Genomic DNA, 21,092 nt, shown 5'->3' with positions numbered 1-21,092 from the left:
AGCTTTGGGTGCGTTCGTTTAGCTTCCCTGGGTCGACCCCGGTCTGCCCCGGTGCGTTCAAATAGGTTTAACGTCAATCCAGGGGCTCACCCGGGTCAGCCAAAAATGCCCTGCTTGTGGAGTGGGTCACTTGGGGTGACCCGAGGTGCATGACGTTACCACGAGAGGGCGAGTGTGATCGTTCGATTAGCTTGATGGGAACCGCGGGGTCGACCCAGGGATCATCGAACGCACCTTAATAGCTTTGAAGAAAAGTATGAAATCAATCAACAGTACAAAGGAGGTGTTAACTTTTCACACGGTCTGCACGCTGCAGTAACCAATGACAGTCGTGTAGTATTTACAGGGGGTGAGGAATCGGATGGTTTGAAATTAATGTTAATTTTTACAGTATGATTAGCTCTTGTCAGGGGCTGCTAAAAAAAAGAGTTGATTCGGCCTATACAAGTGTAACTTCTTTTTTAACAACCTAGAAACTATGAACTTCAGTAACTTCAGTCTCACAGAAATAGATCCGTTATTTTCAGTCATTCCGGTACCCGGATTCAAGTTATAAACTTGGATTGTTGACACATGTTGGACATGAGTATATATAACATCATTTATTTTCGGGTTTCAGATCAGAGGAGCGTGCCTGTCCATTGAGATAGCATTTTGTGCCGTCATTTTTATGTAGGACCGTGCCCGAGCATTGTGCTAGAATATTGTGCCGTCATTTCTTGAACCTACAACCATCTCACCATGTCTACTAGTGCCTTCGCTAGTTCGATGCTGCTGCTGGGTGTACTTCTAGTCGGTGAGTGTTTTGTTGATTCAACTTCAGCGTATTATCCACATATGACTCAGTTATAACAAGTCTTAGTGTAAAACAAACATGATCATTGAGTATTATTAGTATAAATCTTGTCAAATACAAAATAATTCATAAAAATTGTACTTGATTGAACTTTTAAAAGAAGACAGTTTCGGCTTGGTCGTAACATGAACATTGAATTCCCGAAAAAATTACAAGCTATTTTACCCGCTTTGGGTGAAAATCTTGTCCAGTCACTCACTCATTCTTAATCAATGTTTTGTTGAGTGTTGAAGAAAGAACAAATGACCAGAACAGGACTTGAACCAATAACGTCCAGATTAACGTGCCGGCACACTACTGTGAGCTGCTTAGCCCTTGTGGCGGTCTCCTTTTTTTGTTTTTACATTTTGAAGGATGCTGTTTATTCATTGGAGTTATCGGACCTTACACCGGACTTGCCAAGCCGAAACGCTTTTCGTTTTCATACAACATTGTGTTGTTATTATTATTATATAATATTTAATACTCTAACCAGCTCCGACCAGGTAGCTGGAACAGCTCTCCTGTTTATGTTTAGAGACCCAGACTATAAACAACGCCCATCAGTCATATTTTATGCAACAATGATAAATGGCTTCCCTGATTCGTAAACAAACAAACAAACGAACACTCAAATAAAAAAAAAATAAAAAAAAATAAAAAACAGTCAATCAATCAATCAATCAATCACAGATATTTATTGTCTATTATAATATTAATGTAACTTTTTAGATTCTATGTTTTTGTAAATTCTGTATATTTTGTGTTTGCTTTGAAAAGTCAAAAAAGTCAATCAATCAATCAATCAATCAATCAATCGATCAATCGATCAATCTACTGGTGGTAGGCTCGTACATCGTGGCTGGCTAAATTTTGGTTTTTGAGCGTCTTCGGACCTACTGTATGTATCGTAATTATTACCATATATTGTAATTATGTTGTAGAACCCTCAGGACTATCCTGGGGATTTTTCTTATATATTTTGGTGTAGTTTTCTTGCATTTCTGGTTGTGGCATCGGGTGATCTCGCCCTCACTACCCCAACGGCACCATGAGCCGGGGTGGGAGAGCGAGGGCATACCAGCCCCGGACCGACAATGGACATTCCATGTATACCAATAGTCAACATTCTAAAATGAGCCGCAACAATGGCATAGTCTTTGATGTGAGAGAGAATGTTCCGATTTCAACTTATGTCAATGAAATGGCTAAAACCCTACCACCCGAGACGATCCTCTATGCATCCAGAATAGCAGGAAATCGTGTAGCCATGTATTTTAACGATAGAAAACACGCTGAAGAAGCTGTTACACAAGGTATGGTTTATATTATCTTTGATTTATATTTCACCGCTTGTACGTCAAACGACTTGATTAGTTCTTTTCCAATGTTTATCCTGAAATTCCAGACCATATTTTAGAAGAAAACATTAGCGATTTCTGTAACATTGTTTCACCCATCAGATCCATACCCATTGGAATGAAGGAAAACTTGGCTCATGTTCTATCATTCCGCCACCAAGTGCATGTTTTCATAGAGCCAAATATCAATATCCCTGGTCATATTAACATCGCTTACGCAGGGGGAAACTACAGGGTTTTCCTTTCCACAGATTTTGGTTAAATGTTTTGCCTGTGGGGAACATGGACACACACGGAGAAACTGCAAGAAACAGAAAACCGCAGCATCAGACGACAGCGAAGATGACGGATCACAGGACAAAAACCCCATCAACCCCAAACCAACCTTCGTGCACCGAAGCAAATCTGACCCAAAACACCCACCGAAATCAGCTAGAAACCGTCAAAACCAAGCTACCAATGACAACGAAGAACCAAAAGCTCAAAACGAAGCAGGCTGGGGTACGACCCCCCTCCTCACCCCCATCCCCCACCCAAACCTCATCCCCAACCCAACCCTCAACCAAACCGCACTCCAAGCCCTCTCAAACCCCACCCATACCCCGCCCCCTCAACCCTAACCCCCAAAATTCCCCAAGCCCTTCCCAACCACCAACCCACTCACCCAATCCAGACCCACCCACTACTCCAGCATTGGTGACTCCGATCCCAAAAGCTACAGATCAATCTCCTAGACCATCAAGGGAGACGTTCTCGGAAGTCCTGAGAAAACGGAAAAAGAAGACCCCGTCTCCACCCAGTCATAGACTTACCAAACTGAAGTCCGACTCTCCTCCGAAAAAGACACTAAAACCACCAAATGATGACCACACAGACACACCATCCCTCACTCAAGCTCTTGATGGTGATGACGACAACGCTAGTGACGTCTCCCATCAATCTCAACTACCCCCAGATGCAACACAGGAGAGGGTGGATATGAGTGACATCGAAACAGACGACACGGCATCCATCCTATCCGAAACCAACTCGCAACCCAGTGAGTTGGAGTGCAAAGAAGGAGACTTGTCCATCCCCACAGGCCCCCTCTCGCAAAAACAAATGACAGCCTTTCTGAAATGTGTAAAAGCACGCAGCCAAAAAGTTCAATTGAGACATCCCTGGGCTTGTAAAACAACTGAAACCCCTGCGTAGTTCCCCCCCCCTCCTAAACAGAAATATGCAAATGAGAATCCGCAAACTTGTCAAAGGTCTAGACATAGAAGATGTGTCACGCCTGATTCCAAAATGACTGATGAACTATTTTCTGTTAGTCAGTATGGCGTTCTCTCTCGTATCAATAAACACGGGAGGATGCTCCAATCCGACTCGTAATACCTCATTCCATGAGTTCATTAAACAGTCTTGTTTTAACCCTGACGTAGTCTTCTTACAAGAAGTCAATGATTCACCTACCTCCTCAACTGTGTTGAAACATTGGCAACATCAAATCAATAGTACTCCAGGCAAAACGAGGGGATCGGGCGTGGCTACTCTTGTCAAAAATAATATATCTGTGCTTTTTAGTCATGCTGTTCTTTATCAAAGTTACGCTCTTTACACTGAAATTGAACTTGATTCTAATAAATATCATCTGTATAATGTACTTGTTCCACAAGGAGACGTAGAGGCAGGAAAAATGTTGGAAGCTCTGGAACGCCACTGTGCACAGCATGATCGAGGTGAAATACTTATAGACGGTGATTTTAACTGTACCCACAATCCCTCTCTTGACCGCCTTGCTATCACTCACGAGAAAAGGCACAAAATAGCCACCACCCTGTCGAATCTGGTCAACAAAAACACTCTTTGCGATATTTGGCGAGAACATAACCCAGAACAAAGGAAATACACCTGGCTCCGTAACAACAATATAACTATGTCGAAAGCGAGGCTTGATCGCATATACCTACCTTCGCATTTGGCTTCCACTGTTTCTAAATGCAACATAATCCCTTGCAGCCTGTCAGATCACAGTGCAGTCAGTGTTGCTTGTAAATCTAGCTCACATCGTCCCAAGGGAAGCGTCTACTGGCACTTTAACAACACTCTCCTCCAAGACGAAAACTACAAACACATCATCTCCCTGTTCTGGACTAATTGGCAAACTAAACTCCCCTCTTACCCTGATATTTGTACTTGGTGGGACATGGGCAAAGCCCATATCAAAAACATCACTCAGACCTATGGTACAAAATGTGCCAATGAAAAACGTGCTCTGATTCAAAAACTCCAGAATGACATTGATGACCTTCAATCCTCCCCCGATCTCAGCCCAGATATGAAAGAATTCCTTCTCGATCAGAGACATGCACTCAATAACATCTACAAACAGGAAGCTCAAGGAGCCATAGTTCGCTCGCGCTTTCAACTCGAAAGCGAGGGTGACTCATGCTCAACGTTCTTTTTCAATCTGGAAAAACAAAACTCCTCTGCAAATACTCACCACGGAAAGCGATTAAGCAATGGCATTGTCACAGAAGATCCGAGTGAAATACGCCAGCATGTCCATTCCTTTTACAAAGACCTCTATTCTCATGTTCCCACTTCCCAAACTGCAAAGAATTACCTTTTCAAGAACATACCCACCCTTGATCCCGCCGATTCTGAAACATGTGATCTACTAATCTCAATTGAAGAATTGGATCAAGCCGTCAAACAACTCAATAAAAATAAAACCCCTGGTCTAGATGGCCTCACCCTTCCCACAACGTGCATGAGAGCTGTCATTACTCTCCTGCCCAAGCAGGGGGACCTTCAGGAAATCTCCAACTGGAGACCAGTCTCCCTCCTCAACACTGACTATAAAATTCTCGCCAAAGCTTTGGCCAACAGGCTGAAAAATGTCATCGGCGACGTCGTTCACCTCGATCAATGTTATGCAGTTCCAGAGCGCCCCATTTATGACAACATCAATGTCATAAGAGACAGCATCATGTACGCCAACCATTCTGACCTGCCTCTCGCCTTGTGTAATTTGGACCAAAAGAAGGCGTTCGATAGCATTGACCATGACTACTTACTTAAGACGCTGCAAACAATGGGTTTTGGTGAGCACTTTGTTTCCCTCATCCGTCTTCTTTACACGGATGTCCAAAGCACAGTCAAAGTCCAGTCCACGCTAACAGCCCCACTCCCATTTGAGAGAGGTATTCGTCAAGGATGCCCCCTCTCAGGGTTGTTATATTCCATTGCTATCGAACCCCTTCTTCATACCATCAGACGTAACTTACAAAATTATGGTATGTCACTTCCGGGTTCCGACAGGATCCTGACTGTTTCTGCTTATGCAGATGACGTCACAGTTTTTGTTTCATCCAACAAAGCATTTCAAGTATTGAATGATATTTACACTATTTACAGTCGGGCATCATCTGCTTGTCTTAATGTTAATAAATGTAAAGGGTTGTGGGTCGGAGCATGGATAGACAGACAAGACCAACCACTCAATTTTCTCTGGAACAACAGTGATGTCAGATTCCTTGGAGTTCATCTGGGAAACACAGAAACTTCTAGACAAAAAAACTGGAAATTGTGCAAAGAAAAACTGAATAACGCTCTTTCGAGGTGGAGTGGTCTAGCAAGGACCATGTCTTTCAAAGGCAAAATCATTATAGCCAATCAGATAGCTGCCTCGAAATTGCTGCATTTTCTCGCTGTTCTCCCTCTACCAGAACAAGTTTTAGATGAACTCCAGGAAACTCTCATCAATTTTGTTTGGTCTCAAAAACGTCATATGCTCAATAGAAAAGTGCTTTTCCAGTCCCCATTGAAAGGGGGACTTGGTCTTGTCTGTCTTAAATCCCGTGTGATGACTTATAGATTTTCTGTTCTTCAGCGTTTGTTTTGTAAAAATAAACACCCTGCCTTTTATTTTCTTATCCACTATTGTCACATGTATCGTAATCTAGGTCACGATTTTCAACTCTTTTATACCAATCTTGAAGTGAAATATCTTACCAGTCTCCCCGTTTTCCAAGCAGAAATTCTCAAAGCTTGGATCACATCGAAAGCCACCACGAGCGTACCACCTGCCTCTGTTAATTATGTTGTGAATATGCCTATTAATAGTTTGATTTTATGTAGCCATGGTAACAAAAAACTTCTCTCTGGTCGGCTCCTTTCATGTGGTGTCACACTAATCAGTCAACTACTCGACAAGAACGGAAAGTGGATCTCAGCTGAAGACGTTCAAAAACAGCATCGGATGGGACTACGCCCGCTTTCTTCAAGAACACTTGCAACAGAATTGTCACACATAAGACAAACCTTACGAGATCTCTTCCCCAAACTCTTCGACAAAAGGGGTGCTACAACGACTCCTGACGAAGGAACTGAGTCTTTTCCCCACTTGAACTTTCCAACACCTGACATCAAAATTAACGACATCAAAAGTGAATCCAACTTTCCCTCCAAACACCTGTACACAGTCTTCAACAACGAACTCAATACTCTGCCGGACAACCCCCGAACCCCTTGGCACAGGGACATCCTGCAAATGAACACTACAATACCGTGGAAAAATGTTTACAAATCACCCATCTCCAAGAAAGAGGGTGATGTACAGTACCGGTTACTGCATAAAATTCTACCCTCGCAGGAAGTTCTCCATTACATCGACCGAAGTCTACCAAAAACGTGCGGCTGGTGTGGACCATCAGAAAAAGGAACTCTGCTACATCTCTTCTTCCACTGTCCATCAATTCAACCAGCACTCAACCTTCTGCATCGATGCATCACACAACTACTTCCCACAATGACACTAACTTTCGAAACATACTGGTGCCTCATCCACCACAGCAGGGGCCGACCGAGAGAAAACGTTGATTTAGCCAATTATTTAATTGTTAGCTTTAAAGCTAGTGTTTACTGGTTAATATGTACACTCCAATCTCAAAGACTGCCTTCACACCTGGAAACACCGTATCAAAATTAAAATCATAATAGAGTACCGCTACTACCAGCTCCAGAACAATGTTCCCCTCTTCCTCAAGAAATGGGGTCTCTGCAACATGTTCAAGATCACTGATAATGCCATTGAATGGACTCTGTAATTCTGTTTCTATTCCTTGTTTACCATGCCATGCTAATGTATTTGCTTAAGTGTTAATTTGGGCGTTATTTCAATCCCAGCTACTGATCTTTTTTGTCACAGTTATTTATTGTCTATTATTAACGTAACTTTTTAGTTTCTATGTTTTTTGTAAATTCTGTATATTTTGTGTTTGCTTTGAAAAGTCAAAAAAGTCAATCAATCAATCAACCAATCAATCAATCGATCAATCAATCAATCAATCAATCAATCAATCAATCAATCAATCAATCACTAAGTAAATAAACAAATGAATAAATAAATAAATAATTAAAAAACTAACTATCAAAAATAAATAAATAAATAAACAAATAAACAAATAATCATTGATAGAAATAAATACTTATACAAATAAGTAAATAATGCATAGAGGGTGCATATGATTATGTGCAATGTATGAAATGCCCCCCTTTTACACTTTTTGAACAAAACTGAGCGTTCACTTTACCGAGGGGTTGATACCCCCATTTACAGCAGCACAGACGAACGAACAAACAAACAAACAAACAAACAAACAAACAAACAAACAAACAAACAAACAAACAAACAAACAAACAAACAAACAAACAAACAAACAAACAAACAAACAAACAAACAAACAAACAAACAAACAAACAAACAAACAAACAAACAAACAAACAAACAAACAAACAAACAAACAAACAAACAAACAAACAAACAAACAAACAAACAAACAAACAAACACTTAAACCCACTTTAAACCGTTGATTTACATGAATGGCCTTGGTTAAATAAGCTCAAGTCGGTTTCATCTGGCATACCATTTACACAAAGTATGCTGGCAGAGTTTTGTCCCGTCCCCTCCTTTCCTTAGCTGACTAACCCCCTTGTTGATTGACATCCCCTCTAGGACACGTGGCATGGTCCAACTTAGGATATCGTGGCATAATGAGCTGACAATGTATACGATGTGGTTTTTAAGGCAATGGAATATTAAAATATGTCACTATGTGCTGACACCGGCCCACGCTGCAGGGTTTTACACACAATCTCAAATATTTTTATAAACATGGAAGTGAAAATCTATTTTTGTTTCTTGTTGCAGGACTTTGTCTGGCCCATCCAATCAGCAACCAGGAAACCCCGGGATCATATTCAGACGGTGAACATTAAAATGCAGTCTAAATATACCTCCCTTCTTGCAAAACTGGTGTTTATCTTATAAGTTTAAACTAAATAATTATTAAACGGGATTAAAAATTTAATAAATTGTCAGTAAACACCATTTAATTGAATTGCTTGTAAAGTAGTCAGCCCCAATTGCGACTTTAGTGGACTGTGTACTATACCCTGCTTGAGCACAAAACATTCAAGCCTGTTATGAGCACAAATGACAACCATCAACTTTACTACAAAGCTGCAGTTTTATTTATGTTCATCCTCCATACTGTATCATAATTGGAAACAGAAGATCTTGATTTTAGATTTGATGAAATGATTGTTTTATTGACTTATTTCAGGACCAGCATGTACCATTGGACCGTTGGGAATGGAGAGTGGGGCGATCCCTGATGGGAGTATTACTGCATCATCATCTCATTCGGCGACATATTTACCTCCACAAGCTCGACTCAATGAAGGCAAGTCATACTCCATTTCCGTTTAACTGCAGGCAGAACTTGCTGACCTGATCCACATACTAGTCTTATCTACTCACTTTATCCCTCCTGGTTCAAGTTGATGGTTCCATGGATAGCAGTCCTTATGTATCTTTGTGTCAGAAATTTTTGTGAGTTTTTTGTGTTTGCTACGAACTAAGGAAGAGTGTCTAGACATACAATTATTATTATTATTATTATAAAAATTGTGGTTTTAATTAAAAAACTGCTTATTGCATGCAGCCTACTGGCTGAAACACAAAACAATGTACATTCAAATTAAAAGGAATACAAAAAGCTTATTTAGAGGCACCTGGAAATAGGATTTCTTTTCTTTTAAACATAAGAGTATATGTTTATTAACAATAAAACAATTTTGTAAGCAATTGTTTGTCATGATTTATATGTAAAAAAAATTAATTAAGTGCTGGGGGGTTGACTCCGCCTACCCCTTTTGTGACGTAGGCCCCCTCGATGCGTAGATAAAAACACGTGCAAAAGTACATGTAATTCTAAGACGTGAGTTTGTACGCTGCGAAAAAGGTTTTTTTCTGGCATTTTTCCGGCAATGCCGACCAGGTGTATTGCTGCTGGATGCAGCAAAACAACTAAAGATGGGGTCAGTCTTCATCTGTTTCCTGCAGATCCCAAGTATAGGCGGTTGTGGGCTGCGAAAGTCAGATTAATTAGAGCAAAGTGGTCCGGTCCGACGTCTTTTTCAGCGCTATGCAGCGAAACACTTCGAGCCGTCGTGCTTCGAATCCGGGATACACCACTCATTTGACATGACGAGAAGAGCCATTCTTAAACACGACGCCGTCCCAACAATTTGTCCAGCTAGTTGGAAGTCGAAGAAGGTATCTGAAAGACGTGACGAACCCAGAGGAGCATTTGCTAAACGTGAAAAAATATAGCACAAAAAGAAGCACACTGACCATGGAGTCCATATTATAGCAATTAAACTACTAGGTAATAATGGAAGTGGCCTCAGGGAAGTGTTTCATTAATTATAACCCCTATATGTTTGCGACGAAATAATCGAAATATACCATTTGTAGGAAGTGATGATCAACTTTGAAAATAACAATTTATTGGAATGGATAAGGGATTGATTCTAAGTTCTGCTAAAGAATAGCATTCATCAGTGACGTTTGTTTTTATACACAGGAAGCAGCTATACCAAATGGATACCAACTGCAGAGGATGCAGCAGACTCTTGGATTCAAGTTGATCTTGGACTACCAGGCCCAGTCGTTACTGGACTGATTGTACAGGGTCATTCATCATACTACATGGAAACCTTCAGCGTTAAGTACAGTTCAACGGGAGAATCTGAAAGCTGGCATGACTTGGAGAATGCAGACGGAGAAACCGTACAGGTCAGATACCATCTCTTGTATCTAGGAGCTCCCTAGTCTTGATTAGCGACGCTAGTGTTTGATTTAGGTACCTTTGTAATTTGCGAGTGTTGACTGGTTCGGAGGGTTTGGTTTATACAGATATCTCTTTTCCGAGGGACTGGGCAATTAGACATAATAATTGGATTTATACAAATATCAATTCTCTGGACTGGAGACCGGTCTACATGGATTGTCTACATTTTTTAATATTTATTTTCAACAACAACAATAATATATATATATATTTGTTTCCCCCTTTATCCCCGATGCAAATTTAACATCAATTATAACATCAATAACGTTTCCAAAAACGTGTTTGTATGATGTTTTTGTTTTTTGTTTTGTTTACTATCATACAATGTTTGTTTTAGCCAAATTGACACAATTGTTAAATATTGTACAATTTTTATTATAATAATAATATTCAACAAAAACGCCTGCACGTAAAATAACCCTGTTAATGGTAAGATCAAAGTTAACACTTGTTTACTTGCTCAAGACACTCTTATTTAATTGATTCTCTCTTCAACGGGTAAACGGATACCATGATAAGGGCAGGGATCGATTTAGCTTGGTGCGCTATGTGGCAGCACAGGCTATACAATCCCAAGGGAGCTGACATGGGCAAGTGATGGGGAATGTTGAAGCGCCATGGGTGTCACTGGGTACTATAATATCAATATATTATTTATTACAAATTAACCTTCAAACGAAAAATTACTGTTTTTCTCTTTTAGTTTAACGGGAATGTCGCTGATGGTGAACGAGTAACTGTCACCTTCCCTGAGATATTGAGGACCAGATTCCTTCGAATAATGACACTGACTTGGACTAATTCTTATCCTTACTTTGCATTTGAAGTTCTTGGATGCCGAGGTAACGTTAAAACTCGGCATTATGCTATATAAACATGTCAAATTAGTAATTCTTATAAAACACATCACTATAGACATTTCTTGACGCTCAAGAATAACATTTTCTGGATCTTACATGAAGTTAACGGTTATAAGCTGTTATAAGTTCAAAGCATATTTTGTATATGTAATCCATGCTAATATAAAAAATATCAAACAATTTAGACCGTTAGAGATCTCGGAGTCACCCTTGATCACCATTTAACCCTACACAAACTCACCAAGAACACATGTCGTTCCGCTGCCTGTTGGAATCCACAAGATCGGAAAGCTTAGACGCTACTTAGAACAAAGTACCACTGAACGACTGGTTCATGCTTTCACTACTTTGTTTTACCTCGATCACTGCAACAGTCTCTACATCAATCCAACATTGCTCCCCTCCATTAATACAGAACTCAGTGTCTCGCACAGATCACATCACATCAGATCACAGAAATCAGATCACATCACTCCCCTTCTGCGCTCCTTACACTGGCTCCTTGGTGTCTAAAAGGATCCGATTTTAAGTTCTTACTTTTGCATACAAAGTTAAACATGGTCTGGCCCCTAAATGTATCTCAGAATGACTTATTCACATGAAGCAACCTACGTCTCGTGTTCTCCGATCATCATTTACTGCCCACCTGGAATTCAACTCTGGTCATATCCCCCGCACTAGCTACAGAAAATGCGCCTCCTCATCAATTGTCACACCCACTCTCTGATGAAATAACCTTCCCGTCCACATCCATGCCTCAACTACACTGGACTCATTTAGGCTGCTGTCAAAACCAACTTTTTTAAACCAATCTAATTTAGTTTAAGCTATTTCATCCCCCTTAAAATGTGTTTTTTTTATCAAGATAGGGCAAAACATACTTTTTAGGTGTGATACAAACATTGTATTGTTTTATTGAAGATGGTATCATCCGGCTAGCTGGAGGTGATGACGCACTTAGAGGTCGAGTCGAGATTTACCATGACGGTGCTTGGGGTGCGGTATGTGATACAAACTGGGACATACAAGATGCGACTACTGTATGCTGGCAGCTTGGTTTCCTAGAGGCAAGTGAGGCAAAGATTGGATCATTTTACGGAGCGACAGAACTTCCTATTGTAATGGATCGAGTTGCTTGTAAAGGGACGGAGCCATATCTTTCCTGGTGCCCATTTCTTTGCAGGGAAAACGATCCATGCACCAGCACTGCTGGAGTAGTCTGCAAACCAAGTAAGTCGATGTGGGTCGATGGTCTTGTGGCTTTTTTTTGTGAAGATTATCAGAAAGCCTTCGACGTTTGAAACTAAACCTATTTTTTTTTAACTTCATGATTCAATTTCTCAAATCGATATCTTCATTATTTAAGGTAATAACCGCATCGATTGATAACTCGAAGGATGAGTTGTCAATAATCTTTCTCACAAAATACGTCTCTTATTTTCTTCCAATTCTATATACAAACAAACCTACGCCTACTAAGTTGCCCGCTTCGCTATACCAACTATGGTTGTCTATATACAAACAAACCTACGCCTACTAAGTTGCCCGCTTCGCTATACCAACTATGGTTGTCTATATACAAACAAACCTACGCCTACTAAGTTGCCCGCTTCGCTAAACAAACTCTGGTTGTCTATATACAAACAAACCTACGCCTACTAAGTTGCCCGCTTCGCTTTACAAACTCTGGTTGTTTATATACAAACAAACCTACGCCTACTAAGTTGCCCGCTTCGCTATACAAACTCCGGTTGTCTATATACAAACAAACCTACGCCTACTAAGTTGCCCGCTTCGCTATACAAACTCTGGTTGTCTATATACAAACAAACCTACGCCTACTAAGTTGCCCGCTTCGCTATACCAACTATGGTTGTCTATATACAAACAAACCTACGCCTACTAAGTTGCCCGCTTCGCTATACCAACTATGGTTGTCTATATACAAACAAACCTACGCCTACTAAGTTGCCCGCTTCGCTATACAAACTCTGGTTGTCTATATACAAACAAACCTACGCCTACTAAGTTGCCCGCTTCGCTTTACAAACTCTGGTTGTTTATATACAAACAAACCTACGCCTACTAAGTTGCCCGCTTCGCTATACAAACTCCGGTTGTCTATATACAAACACACCTACGCCTACTAAGTTGCCCGCTTCGCTATACAAACTCTGGTTGTCTATATACAAATCAACCTACGCCTACTAAGTTGCCCGCTTCGCTTTACAAACTCTGGTTGTTTATATACAAACAAACCTACGCCTACTAAGTTGCCCGCTTCGCTATACAAACTCCGGTTGTCTATATACAAACAAACCTACGCCTACTAAGTTGCCCGCTTCGCTTTACAAACTCTGGTTGTTTATATACAAACAAACCTACGCCTACTAAGTTGCCCGCTTCGCTATACAAACTCCGGTTGTCTATATACAAACAAACCTACGCCTACTAAGTTGCCCGCTTCGCTATACAAACTCTGGTTGTCTATATACAAACAAACCTACGCCTACTAAGTTGCCCGCTTCGCTATACCAACTATGGTTGTCTATATACAAACAAACCTACGCCTACTAAGTTGCCCGCTTCGCTATATAAACTCTGGTTGTTTATATACAAACAAACCTACGCCTACTAAGTTGCCCGCTTCGCTTTACAAACTCTGGTTGTTTATATACAAACAAACCTACGCCTACTAAGTTGCCCGCTTCGCTATACAAACTCCGGTTGTCTATATACAAACAAACCTACGCCTACTAAGTTGCCCGCTTCGCTATACAAACTCTGGTTGTCTATAAACAAACAAACCTACGCCTACTAAATTGCCCGCTTCGCTGTAAAAACTCTGGTTGTTTATATACAAACAAACCTACGCCTACTAAGGTGCCCGCTTCGCTATACAAACTATGGTTGTTTATATACGTGAGCACAATCCGGTTGAGTTTACTCTTTATTATTTTTTAGTGGTTTTAATGCAGAAAATGTCAAGCTTAAAACTGATCGTGGTAAAATTGTCTACCCCTCTTTCCATTTCGACTCGGCTACATTGTTTCTATTCACTCTTCCCTATCTTAACAAGACACTGTAAGGCTTGTGGACGGACCAACCAGGGGAAGTGGAAGGGTTGAGGTCAATGTGAATGGTACATGGGGCGCCATCTGCGACAATGAGTGGGACTTGACTGATGCTGGGGTCGTCTGCAGACAGCTGGGTTACCCTGGTGCCAGGCAGGCAAAGTCGGATGCTTTCTTCGGTCAAGGGAGTGGTCCCAACTTAATGGATCGGGTTGCGTGTGACGGTTCCGAGGCCAAAATCACAGAGTGTCCATCACATTGCTGGAAAAAACCAAAGTGCAGAAACACAGAAACTGCCGGAGTAACCTGTTATAAAGGTAATTACGGATGTAGCCAAATGGTACTTATCAAAAACCCTTTGCAAACCGGAGCCATCATCATTCTAATATATTTCAAATTACATGTGGGAAGCAAGTGTAGTAGCACGACCTTTTTCGTAAGGAGCCTAGCGAAATATTATGGACTTCCCTGCTCACACTAGACTGTGAAATTATCTTGTGTTAACTTTAATAATGGAACTGACGTAGTAACAATTTTACTAATACTTTGTTTGCCGATTGTGTTCAGATAAAAAAATCAAAGGTTAAAAATAAAAGACTTTGTTTTGTTTTGCCGGGGACTTGAACGGTCTTTACACATTTACCTCTCCTTTGCAAACTCTTGGTGGCGCACTTAAAAGCCAGTTATTTGTTAACCAAGTCAATATAAAAAAATAACACCACTACAAACTACTCCCCCACGTTAGACTCTAATTCAACACAGCTTGTTCTTTTACCATGGTCCTTGCAATAAGGCGTTATAACAATCCGTATATGATTAAAGGTCATTATGAGCAATGAATGCACACCTTTTTTTATCCCGATCGGACTTACCATGTGGTCAGGGCAGAAACCATTAAAATCTGATACATTTAGGGAAAAATACCACCTTTTTGGTAAAAATATGTCATAACCATGTCAATTTTTATCGCATATTATGCAACTTTGATATCAAAATGATGAGAATTGCATGCTCAAATCAATTATTTTGTCAAAAATAAATTATCTGAAATGTTGGCCACTGTGATAGTTAATTTGTTATCGTGACCTTTGACCTAGTTTTTGAAATAATGTATCATTCCAAAAATCAACGAAATAAAAATCGCTTGATAGAGCATGTCTTCCTCTATCAGAATCCACTAAGAAACAGTTGGGCTCTTCAAAATTTACATTTTTATGACTATTTTTGTACAGGTGTTAGGTTACAAATTAGTACATTTATATACTTTACATAATAAATCCACCAACAAAACTCACTCTTCTGTTTCTAAAGTTACTGAAATGGTTTGCTATTTTTATCTTGTTGAGGGCTGGTGTGGTTTAACCAGAACCAGAATTTAAATTATCAGCAGTGACGCACCCAGGATTTATTATTTTGGGGGATGGGCCATATTTTCCCCAAACATTTCTTTCGAAGATTGTAAAACAAAAAAAAATCAAAACAAATAAATCAAACAAACAAATTGAAGACCTTGGAGGGGCTGGGATCAATGCCCTAGACCCACCCCCCCCCTTTCGGGTGCACCACTGTGATTATTAGTGATCCCAGTTAGAGATTACATCAAGGTTGAGATGGAAAAGCTGTCTACCTTTCTTCAGTAGATCACAAACTTATGCAGTCTTGCTTTAACCCCCTGTGATGAATCTTGAACAACAAATCTTAAAATGCATAAAACTCTCTGAGAAATCCTCAAGAAAAATGTGTTCACCATGCTGCAACTCTGACTTCAGGGCCCAATTAAATAGAGCTGCTCGGCAGCTGATTTCGTGCTAACTGTGCGATTTCCCTTTCATATCGCCGCTAACCGTATTTGCATATATGTGACGAGAATTGACCTGTTATGACATATTTCTACCAAAAAGGTGGTATTTTACCCTAAGATTTAATTTAACCGTGAATGGCGATACTTTACTCTGGAAAATTCCCGTTTCCAGAATTTACCTGGATACTTGGTCCCAGAGGCCCGATCCAGTTCTGTGTCAAGCCAATCCAGTAATTGATATAAAAATACTGGGATTATGACTTGGATTCTGCCAGTGACCTGTGTGTTGTTAGGGTGTAAAGAATTGTACGAGGTTTCGAGTCAATTATTTGAACTACATGACAACACAGTTTTTAACGTACATTAATATGTCGTTTAAAAAGTCAGTTTAGTGCTGCAGATGTCTGCATATAAAGACGTGGCCATCCACAAACCTCTGCACTTTGTGTGACTCAACAGTCTACACACATGAAGTAAAATTTCAAAGGAAGATTTCCACAACGTGCATGTCTGTGAGCATTACATCTTCAATCTTCAATTGTTGCTCACACCCTCGAAATAACCGGTTTTACTTTTTCGAAACACTATTTTGTCACGTTACTGAAACTATCTAGTTGCAATAACATGTTACTCATTTTGGTTTTTGCCTACGGGAATGATTTTCACATCACAGGTTGGCGAGAATCGGTTTACTTTTTGCAGGAATCTTTGCAGTAAATGTTAAGGTAATTATATTATGTTTTATTATGGACAACACATAACAATGAAAACGCGTTGTTTAAACTAATCAGAGACGTACTGTTAACTCCTCTTGAAAATAAGTTTTCTTCTGCTGAGAGCCTGCAGATATCAATCATAAACCCCCCCCCCAACTCAGTCCGTGTCTACTGCACGCTGAACCAGTGACAAAACATTTAGACATGTTGCTTTAAATTCAATTATTTCTTAACCTTGAAATCATTTTCGAATAATTCTAGCCACAATGTATATCAATAAAAACTCAAATCAAAGCGATGGAGATGTGGAAATATAAGTTGCTGTGTACTCAATTTCCGAAAGATAAAGTCCTCATTATTGTGAGTGTTGAAAATGACAAGCCTCCACCTCATTGTGTAAAATGCCATTGTGTTCGTTGGCTTCCGGGGTAAAATGTGTCAACATCGAACAAATCTGATGACATCACTGTAAGAACAATGGGTCTGTATATTCAATGGCCTTGAATTTGACATTTTGAACAACGAAATATTCCGCCTAGGAATATCAATACCGATTAGACATTGAAGTCCACACCTGGTAATATTTGTCATTATATTCACTTGTCTATTTTCTTCATTGTATAGAAACCGTGAAGGAGCCTGGAACGCCAATGGCAGTGGTGTTTCAAAGTTAAACATCACACACGTCATGGTCTGCCTAACTTTGGTATCAAGTGTTAGGACCTGTGCATTGACGTTTCATTTTATTCGTAAGGATAAATGTAACAATCAAACGGAGATATTAATTGCTTCTTATAATCAAGAATTGTTATTATTACACGATTACAATCATTAATCAAACGTGTACCGTGAATAATATTTATCGGTATAATCAGTAAACATAGGAGGCTACTCATTTCTTTGTAGTGGGGGTATACTGTACTTCAAGGATAATCGTCTGTCTGGAGTACACGGTGGGTCTGTCCGTTCAGAATGAATGGCATCAGTTCTGTACGATTAAGGGAATGGGGATTTGTAAAGAGGCGGACTTAAGCATGGTCTGTAAGGGAACAGTGTAGAGTGACGGGAGGTGCTAATAATTAATGTGCAAAACACCGGAGCAATTAAGGATGAGAATCACATCCAAATTATTTCTCTTCTAATGAGAGGCCTGTGAGACGAAAGAGGGCGTCCCACTCACCGCTCCTTTTCCTTTGTTCTCAACTCTCAAGTTACTTATGAACACAATACCATATTATCTCATCAAGCATGTCTATCTTTGCACACAATGGATACAATATATTAGGACAAGAGAAGCAAAGTATGATTGAGTGTATCTGGTTACAGAACTCAATCAGATTGCAGTTGGGCCAATACGAATTCAGGATATAGGTTTGAGTGGAATAACCAGGCCCTCTATGCCATAGGGGTTATTTTCGTTGCATGTCACAGGAGACCAAACAGAGATGGTGTCTGCATGGTGATGGTCTTTAAAGTTGTACGTATATCTTAGTATTATTACAGACTCTAAACTATAGTTAATATGTAGAAAATGATAACTATAAAATGCAAGCCTAATTTCATAGCACTGCTGACTATTTAACAGTCAGTTCAGGTAAATAAATGACATAGTTGCTCACGGTCAAAAAATGAATTTTTTTTATACTTAGTGGGTGGAAGGGCCTTGGGGTGCAAGTAAACAAAATTGCATTTTCAATTCTATATATAGCCCGTTGCCATGGTTACGGCTCATTTTGTTTTTTGGCCATTTTAGGCCGATTTTGGGGTCTGAAAAACTGGTTTTTAGCTCATATTTACAACTCCACCCCACCAAAATGCAAAATTATTTCAAAAAACCTTTTATATCACTACAAATTATCATCCTTGGCCTTCCTTGAGAAAAAAAATTATTGCTTTAAATATCACCCTTGTGCTATTTTTGCATCATGCATTACAGTATGTTTTTAGAACTTGCAAAATCGACATTTTTACCCTATTTTTGGACCCCAAAATGTCAACTTGCCAGGGGTCTCAGAAAATTTTCTTTTCGGCTGTGATTAGGGCCAACATTGGTCTTTCCATTTGTTGATACTTTTTTTTCTCAAGGAAGGCCAAGGATGATACTTTGTAGTGATATAAAAGGTTTTTTGAAATAATTTTGCATTTTGGTGGGGTGGAGTTGTAAATATGAGCTAAAAACCAGTTTTTCAGACCCCAAAATCGGCCTAAAATGGTCAGAAAACAAAATGAGCCGTAACCATGGCAACGGGCTATATATAGAATTGAAAATGCAATTTTGTTTACTTGCACCCCAAGGCCCTTCCACCCACAAAGTATAAAAAAAAAAAATCATTTTTTGACCGTGAGCAAGTATGTCAATTATTTACCTGAACTGACTCTTAAACAAGTTGTGTTTTCTTTTTATTCCAAAAAGAAACAATCAGAAAGCATGACTTAACCACAACATAAGGACTTTCCTCACCTGTCACAGACGAAATCGTAAAATGTAAAGTAAAACGGTTCACAATCACAAGGTGACTCCGGACTTCAACAACAAACTAATTTTCCGAAAACACGTTCTTTTTTAGAATAAGCATATACGGTTTTATTATAAAATGTATGCGAAATTGAAGAACAGCAAAGCAAATTGTTTACAAAGCAACAAGAAATATTGAGCATTAGTTAACATTTTGAAAATTCAGTAGAACTACGAATTTCAAAGGGGTTGTTTAAAGGCAGTGGACACTATTGGTAATTACTCAAAATAATTATTAGCATAAAACCTTTCTTGGTGACGAGTAATGAGGAGAGGTTGATGGTATAAACCATTGTGAGAAACGGCTCCCTCTGAAGTGCCATAGTTTTTGAGAAAGAAGTAATTTTCCTCGAATTTTATTTCGAGACCTCAATTAATTTAGAACTTGAGGTCTCGAAATCAACCATCTAAACGCATACAACTTCGTTTGACAAGGGTGTTTTTTTCTTTCATTATTATCTCGCAAGTTCGATGACCGATTGAGCTCAAATTTTCACAGTTTTGTTACTTTATGCATATGTTGAGATACACCAACTGTGAAGGCTAGTTTTTGACAATTACCAATAGTGTCCACTGCCTTTAAGTGGGTAGATCTAAAATCACATACTGGGATTTAACTGGTTAAACCTTGGGCAATGTTATATACTGCTAGTGTTAAAGATTGATTGCATATGACGTCATTGACCACCATCTTTGATTAAAACAACAATGGACAAAAAAAAGCGCACACGAGTACGTGCTGCCCATAACTCCCAGCCAATGATAGCCTTTCATGCGTGCACATTTCACCAAAGATGCCGGCCAATGCAAGGTTTATATACTTTGTAATAGGGACGTTGACCTGTAAAAGGCAGAGCTGGTGAGAATAAACCTCACTTCTTCATCGGGTGGGAACGATTATGTCAAACCTATCTCATGTGTATTAATTAATTATTGTCTATTGTGTGATTATTGTTAGTTAGGAAAGGGGTGTGTTCCTCTGTAAACCACCAATACACCCAACCAACCAAACAATCCACTCGGAATCCATCAGGTCCCATCCACCCCATAATATTTAGTTCTGGTGCAGTTGCACTCAAACTGAAGAAAAGAAGACAAAAAGGGTTAAACCACGGAGCAAATAATAAAGTTTATTTATCCATGGTTAAACCTAATCACACAGTTTGATTTTCTTATGATAAAGCTAAGACGAAAGTAGTGTTTATCTCCCCTTCTAGATTTGTGCTGGCAACATTGATAATAAGGCATCGTGGAGGGCGCTTCTTCGAGCTCGTCGTGGCGGTTAAGATTACGCTTCGTGCCGTTGAGTTGAGCCAATTCATCTACGTTTTGAGCTATTTGAAGTCTTTTCATTTTTTTGTACATTTACTCTTACTTTTGAATGAAGTGCAGATTAGCTTTAGAAAATAATATACTGAGTTTAGTTAAAATAATTACCGACTGGAAAGTAATTGTTGGTCGGTAACATTGATATCCAGTATAATGGAGATCAATGGTTAGTAACGACCTTTTTCGCATCTAGGTTAAATTGTGATGAGTGACATTAGATTCACATTAGTCAGACAGTCCTTCTCGAGGTCAGTGGTGTAGTCGAGTACATTTTGGCCGGGTACCAAAAACTTGCCGGGTACCATTAACTAAAGGTGTCCGATCATTATTCGAGTTATTGTAGGGGTAATTGTTGGGACTCCGAGCAGGCTGAAATGTGAAATAAAATTGTTGTCCATTGGATACATTGTAGGTCAT

The 21,092-nt window shown here is 39.6% G+C and overlaps 1 protein-coding gene across 1 annotated transcript; it reads left to right on the top strand.

Annotated features, from left to right (window-relative positions):
- Positions 1 to 263: 263 nt before the first annotated feature.
- Positions 264 to 18,448, top strand: LOC117291745. Its single transcript, XM_033773636.1, has 10 exons — positions 264 to 349; positions 620 to 796; positions 8,394 to 8,450; positions 8,809 to 8,928; positions 10,114 to 10,325; positions 11,084 to 11,222; positions 12,162 to 12,470; positions 14,320 to 14,631; positions 16,789 to 16,840; positions 17,456 to 18,448. The coding sequence occupies exons 2-9, from the start codon at positions 742 to 744 to the stop codon at positions 16,830 to 16,832; spliced, it is 1,248 nt and encodes a 415-aa protein (XP_033629527.1). The 5' UTR covers positions 264 to 349; positions 620 to 741; the 3' UTR covers positions 16,833 to 16,840; positions 17,456 to 18,448.
- Positions 18,449 to 21,092: the final 2,644 nt, after the last annotated feature.

Source organism: Asterias rubens, chromosome 1 (genome assembly GCF_902459465.1).
Source record: "Asterias rubens chromosome 1, eAstRub1.3, whole genome shotgun sequence".
NCBI classification, from domain to species: Eukaryota; Metazoa; Echinodermata; class Asteroidea; order Forcipulatida; family Asteriidae; genus Asterias; species Asterias rubens.
Note: the sequence above shows the minus strand (reverse complement) of the source record. Positions and strands in the feature narration are given on the sequence as shown.

Bases quoted from the DNA above. Each gene is read 5' to 3' on its own strand.
- LOC117291745 (XM_033773636.1), top strand. From the start codon at position 742: ATGTCTACTAGTGCCTTCGCTAGTTCGATGCTGCTGCTGGGTGTACTT. The intron at 10,326-11,083 runs GTCAGATACCAT...TTTCTCTTTTAG, and splicing joins CAGACGGAGAAACCGTACAG to TTTAACGGGAATGTCGCTGA. The intron at 11,223-12,161 runs GTAACGTTAAAA...GTTTTATTGAAG, and splicing joins TGAAGTTCTTGGATGCCGAG to ATGGTATCATCCGGCTAGCT.